Consider the following 6,681-nt stretch of genomic DNA (forward strand, 5'->3'; position numbering starts at 1 on the left):
TTATTTATGTTGTTGCGCTCCCGCATGCCGATCGGCGGCTCGGCGCGGGCTGTGGGCGCGGAGCGACTGGCAGCGATATCAATATGGCCGACTCACGCGGCGCGGCATCACGTGGCAGCGGTCGTTGCCCTCGGCCGGCTACTACGATAGTGCGTAAACGAATACTAACCGCGCTCAAAGGATGATTTATTTTTTATTTTTTTCGAAACATTCTTTGTCGTTTTACTCGAAAACTAGCCTGAATTTTTTTTTAAAAACACTTGGGTTGTATTTGTATGATTTTATTAGATGCGTTGGTAAAGTATGATCAGTATAAAAAATAACACCTTATATAGTATAGATAACTGAATAGTTTTTTCTACTTTTCTCGTAACTTAGACCAAACCATACTGCGCGAAGTTTCACAGTACGTCTGGAATTAGTTTCGTCTTCTATTTAAACTATGACGATTTCGGAGTCAGTTCCAGAACCTAAGCTGGAACGGAGTAAAAACGGTTTGCTTTGCATGTGTTGTTGCCGATATTGCTAAGGCTCTCACACACTTAAGCGTTTACTTGTAACCTTCACGAACTTTCGCGTCGGTTTCACTTCATAAAACTAAGTCGTGAATTTCAGATAAAAATCTCTCAACTTTTAATAGTATGTAAGTGTGTAACGTCATGGTGGACATTCAAAGCTAATTGTTTTTTCTGTTAGCTAATATAAGTATTTTATATAAAACGATAGTCTTTAGCCATCTTTATACGGCCTTAACTCAAAACCCGGTCTATAAGCAAAAACTCAGTTCTTCTACGTGAACTCAATATTGAAGTTTTCGATATTACAATACAAATTGACTCTAAAGTTCATCTAACTAAAACGGGTATTGTATTACTGTTAAACATTAAACCCATAATAATGCAAAACAGTTGTTTTCCATTTGGAAAATTATTTAATCACCATTGATTTTGGTCGTCCGTTTGTATTGTTTGATCAAATAGGTTTAATGCAAATGCTCCACAGTTTAAACAACAACTGGCCCAGTTACAACACTGATGACGTACGTGACAGTCAGTGACGGGATTACTTTGATTTGTACGAGTACTTAGCACTTACGAAAAGAAACAAACAGAAAATAATATTTTTAGGAGCGAACAAAGTTAAGATTTTGATAGATTTCAAATAACCTTTACAAACACTGCTTTAGAATAAAATTAAGTAATTTATTTTCCTATTAACTATTTCAAACTCGTTCACCTTACTTATGTGTTTTGAAAATGTTTAAAAGTACTCATGGTAGGTTCACAATTTTACAATAATAATTAACGGTTAAACAAACTTACCTGAAGAGAAGTTTGACTGTAATTATACGAGACGTTACATCCGAAGAGATTTATATGGTATTACAATGTAGTTTCACTTCTATATGTACTAGGCATCACACACAAATATTCAGAGCTAAAAAAAAAATAACAAGTTCCTTAGTAGCCAGCGCCATCTATCGTCGCTGCGCAGGGGCGTTCGGTCCGCTCAGATGTCATTTATTTCAGAGAGCTTTTTACTTATTTCATTTAGATAAAGGGGAGGTCGATTAGAGCTAGGGTTGGGTGGGTTATAAATCTCTTCGGATGTAACGTCTCGTATAATTACAGTCAAACTTCTCTTCAGGTAAGTTTGTTTAACCGTTAATTATACTTACGACGTTACATCCTCGAGATTTATATGGTATTACAATGTAGATGTTCAGCGCGATGAAATAAGTAAATACATTATTATGTCTTCTCGAAACTAATTTATTAACAAAATAAGGAAACGAAAATATAAATCATAGCTTATACATTTTCTCTTAATACATAATATTGCGATTGCAATTTAATTAAATACCACATTAGCAAAATCAGTGGCAGAATCTGTCGCTATAGGGCGATTATAAAATTTGGCGAAAATCAATGAATTACCCGTCCACCCCGCAGCTCGTTTTATGCTGTCGATTGAAGCGCCTTTTCGACTAGCAGCGGACGTGGATGCATGTCGCGTACTATGCGCGCCAAATATACTGGTATCAACGCCGCTATCTGAGAGGACATTTTTAATCCATCGACCTATGGTCGATGAGCTGGCGTTGTGGTAAGGTTTTTTAATTGTCAAGATCAACTTATTAGTATGCGTAAGTTCCCTATATTCTCTAGTGGCGTTTATGTAAGCCACTATAGTAGATCCCGGGCATATTTCGGGTCTTTGTTGAAAAAAGGGTATGACGAGTGGGTGAATTGTACGGTTTGGTGCAGAGGTCTTGGTTAGGTTATCGATCAAAATTTCTATTTTTGATTCTAACGTTCTGACGTTTGATAGTTCAATTAATGATAACGTCTGGGTCCGTTGTGCTGTTGACAATGAGAGCAGAGTTACCAATTTTTTTGTAAGAATTTCGAGGTTTTGCCTTTCATTAGGAAAGAATTGTGAAAGGTGGTTCAAAACTATGTTCGGGTCCCAGGTTGATTCGTATTTGGGAAAACATGGTTTTGTTCTGTATACTCCTTTAATAAATCGCAGTATCCTGTCATCTTGTGAAAACTGTTTGCCCAGGATGACAGCGAGAGCAGAACGTGTGGTATTTAAGGTGGAATAATTCGAGCCGAAATCATATAGTTCAGTGAAAAATTCTAGAATTTTTGGTATGTTACTGCAAAACAAGTCTAATTTGTGGTCTTTACAAAATTTCCACCACTTTTTGTAGGCGCAGTTATACTGTTTGAGTGAACTCGGAGCTAAAGATGATATCATTATTTCCGAGGTTCTTGTGGATAATGATTGTCTTGAGAATGCACGCTTGATAATACTGACGACACCAGGGTAAGTTGTTGCCATAATGGGTGAGGGGTCCTGAAAGGCGATAAGAGAAGGTCAGGACTGGGTTGTAGGTAAATCATATTACTACATGATAACGACGTGAACAGTGGATACCACGGTTGACTCGGCCAATATGGTACTACCATGATACCGACGGCATTGTCGTTTACAATTTTCCGGAGACACTTTAGTATGAGGGAAAAGGGGGGGAAAGCATAAAAGAAGTATGTTTTCCAATCCACAGTAAATGCATCAATGTCGAATGCTCGGGGGTCTCGTTTCCAGGAAACGTAATGCTGACATTTTGCATTTTGGTATGTAGCAAACAAGTCTATTTGTGGTCTACCGAAGGTATCTACGATGGTGTCAAAAGCCGTGGGCGCTAGGCTCCACTCAATGTCAATATTATACCGTCTGGATTCAAAATCAGCTTCTACATTGTCCTTAGATTTTATATAGGAGGCTACCACAAATAGATGTCTTGCTTCACACCACTGCCATAATTCTTTAGTTATTTTGTGTAAATGAGGGTATTGAATACCCCCCTGTTTGTTGATATATGCAATAGCCGTAGTATTGTCGATCCTCAACAGTATTTCCCTACTCCTTAGATTTTTTGCAAAGCATTTTAAGCCTATGAATGCTGCTTTCAGCTCTAGCAAGTTTATGTGGTCACCTGCCTCGTTTGTACCCCACAGGCCATTAGTAGGTACGCTCGCCATTACAGTAAATACCCCAGCCAGTTAATGATGAATCGGAAAATATCTCTATAGCAAATTTATTACTCCGAATAGGGTTCTGTGAAGTCATTATATGATTAACCCACCAGGACAAGTCAGGTCTTAGATTAGCAGACACTGGCATAACTTGTTCGTAGTCATCATCATTTACTTGCAGGGCTAAGAACTTTTCTCTTTCAAGTTCTTTCGTATAGAGCTATCCGTATGATATGCCTGGACAGGCAGAACAGAGTGATCCAAGAAAGCTGGCAAAATCTCTTATAGTAATAGATTTTTGTTTTAGAATATGCTTAACTTTTTTTAACATTTTTAATTTTTTAGTGGAAGGTAATTGCAACACCATGTTTTGAGAGTCTAACTCGAAACCTAAGAAAGTTTGCAATTGAGTTGGCGTCAGATTACTCTTTTTTACGTTAATTATGAAACCGAGACTTTCAAGTAAATCTACGGTCTGTGTAGCACAATCGAGGCATTTATTGAACGATCTATCAATTATTAGCATATCATCCAGGTATATGACGATTAAGAAACCCTTATTTCTAAGAACTGATACTACGGGTTTCATCAGTTTTGTAAAGATTAAAGGTGCTAGGGACAGACCAAATGGCAGACATTGAAATTCATATGTCTGTCCTTGAAATTTGAACCGTAAAAATTTTTTACTAAGTTCATGAGCTGGTACCAAAAAGTATGCGTCCTGAAGGTCAATTGTGGCCATAAAGTCATTTTTAGTAAGTAGTTTTGTGGCTGTTCTTATATCTTCCATTTTGAAATGGTAAGGATCAATAAACTTATTGAGTTCCTTGAGATTTAGGATAAATCTAAATGTACCGTCACTTTTTGGCGTTAAAAATATTCGTGATAAGAATTGACCAGGCACGTCCTTACATTTTATTACCGCTCCCGAACTTAGTAATCGAGAAATAGCCAAGAGCATATTAGCTGATTCGGAAGCAGTTAGATTACTGTTGTCAGGTTGAAAAGATTGGTGAGGCACGTCATTAAATGGTATTTTGAAGCCACTAACATAACCGAGTACCACGGGATCTTTTGTAATATGTTTCCAGGTATCTAAGAAGTGGCGTAGCCGGCCTGCATGGAATACCTTATTTAGGTCCTGCGAGTGCGTGAGTTCGCTTTCGCTGCGGGAGCTGCTCGCGCTGATGTTGGCTGTCTGCGTGACGTCTGTGATTGATGTGGTTGATATGGTTGGTAACGGTTCTTTGGCCCACCCTGTCTGGGTGCCTTTGCTGGTGCTTGGTTCCGGGGTGGGCCTCGCCAGTTTCCCTGGGGGCCATTAGTAGGGCGAGGATGATTATCCACTCGCTTAATCTGAAACCCTGATCTTTCAGCGGCCTTAGCGGCTTTAATTTTATCACCTAAGGCAGTACCGAATAAAAACTCGTCTCTTTTCACATCTGCAACCATGCCATAGAATTTTTTATCAAGTGATGTAGTAACTAGCTTTCTTCTAGTTTTGGTGTCCTCATAGTGGAGATCGAGCAGTATCTGACTAACTTCCGACAGTTTTTTTAGGATACTGACTTTATCTAAATCTGTCGAGATAATATCTGTAGCCAAGTTTGTTAAACCCGCTATTCCGAGTCCAAGATAATTTTGAGCTTTTTCTAAAAGCTTGTCCCTATTCCGGACGGTGTCACTAAGAACAGCAGATATTTCTTGATTAAGCTTAGGAGCTTTCGCTAGTTTAAAGTTTTCGGGTATTAGAATTTTCTGCAAAATGGCCTCTTTTGCTTCTTTTGTCATTCCCTCGACGATAATCCTACCCCAGCGTTTGGAGATTTCTTCACTGATGGCTGGACCAAGTGTTTCATCTTTGCTTTGGTAGTCACCAAGTGCTTCAATTATTTCTGGAGGAAGCTCCTCGGGAATTTTGACAGTTTCTGAGCTTGTGCCGGCTAATGGGTCATTAGAAGTCGGTTTTTCACTTATATTAGTGACTATCACCTCAGACCTTACGGAGCTAGGTTCTGGTGACGATTCTGATCTTGAAGAGTCGATGAGAACACTTTGTGAGTCACGCGGTGGAGTTTGTTTGTCACGATAGTTTTCTGAAAAAATCAGAAAAGACATCGAAAATGTTCAACCGTCAATATAACCGTAATAATCTATGATCTACGGGAATCGTTATTTTTAGCCATAGGTTGTAATCACGTTACAACACGAGGCTATATAAGTTATCAGCTATGATCGCGTCATAGAGAATAACATGGGTGGAATATTGTTTAGTTATCAGCCATGATCACGTCATGGAGTATAACGTTTGGTAACATTCGTCATCAGCCGTGATCTCGTCACGGAGAATGCGATGTATTATTAGCATGAGAAAATTATTTTGTAATTAATTTACGTAGTCAACTGTACCTACCCCAAAAATGCGGGTAGAGGAAAAAAATAATAATACACATTCTTTGGAATGCTATTATTATCTTCCTTTGTAATTGATACGCGGCAAGAAAAAACATAACGTCGAGTCTTCACTTTGATATAAACATGTATAACTAACTATACATCCGCTTCGGTTCAACACATTTCTTGGCAAAAAAGAAACGGTTACTAACCTTCATATTCAGTCGATGACGAACGTCGAAGACGTTTTTCCAGACGTCTTATTTTACGCCTTATCCGGGAATTACTTCGCTTCCTTTTTCCCATGATTATGAAATGCACAATTTAAAATTTTTATTGTAACGAAGTGGCGATGCCCGCACACACACAATGAATGACATCTGAGCGGACCGAACGCCCCTGCGCAGCGACGATAGATGGCGCTGGCTACTAAGGAACTTGTTATTTTTTTTTTAGCTCTGAATATTTGTGTGTGATGCCTAGTACATATAGAAGTGAAACTACATTGTAATACCATATAAATCTCGAGGATGTAACGTCGTAAGTATAATGCTTACTTTGGCTGATAATGAGTATCGGACTCAGATCAAATACAGTGTGTAAACGCCCTTACACTACAGGCTTTTATATTTTAAAGCCTACATTCTACAAGACATATTATGAATTAAATTACACTTTTAAATGTAATAGGTAAGTTTCCACGCCAAAGACAAAACACCGTTACACCTTCTGGCATATTCCC

At 38.5% G+C, this 6,681-nt stretch overlaps 1 protein-coding gene across 1 annotated transcript; it reads right to left on the bottom strand.

Moving 5' to 3' along the window:
* Positions 1 to 2,791: 2,791 nt before the first annotated feature.
* LOC135072982 (uncharacterized) lies at positions 2,792 to 6,290 on the bottom strand. Its single transcript, XM_063966982.1, has 3 exons — positions 6,152 to 6,290; positions 4,675 to 5,641; positions 2,792 to 2,862 (listed from the first exon to the last, which is right to left on the bottom strand). Exons 1-2 carry the CDS (start codon positions 6,243 to 6,245, stop codon positions 4,680 to 4,682), a joined length of 1,056 nt encoding a protein of 351 aa, XP_063823052.1. The 5' UTR covers positions 6,246 to 6,290; the 3' UTR covers positions 2,792 to 2,862; positions 4,675 to 4,679.
* Between the last annotated feature and the right edge of the window lie 391 nt (positions 6,291 to 6,681).

The sequence above is a fragment of the Ostrinia nubilalis genome, chromosome 6, assembly GCF_963855985.1.
Source record: "Ostrinia nubilalis chromosome 6, ilOstNubi1.1, whole genome shotgun sequence".
Lineage (NCBI taxonomy): Eukaryota > Metazoa > Arthropoda > Insecta > Lepidoptera > Crambidae > Ostrinia > Ostrinia nubilalis.

Excerpts from the sequence above, each read along its gene's own strand:
- LOC135072982 (XM_063966982.1), bottom strand. The coding sequence starts at position 6,245 with ATGGGAAAAAGGAAGCGAAGTAATTCCCGGATAAGGCGTAAAATAAGA. Across the intron at positions 5,642-6,151 it reads GTCATCGACTGAATATGAAG|AAAACTATCGTGACAAACAA; the intron begins GTTAGTAACCGT and ends TGATTTTTTCAG.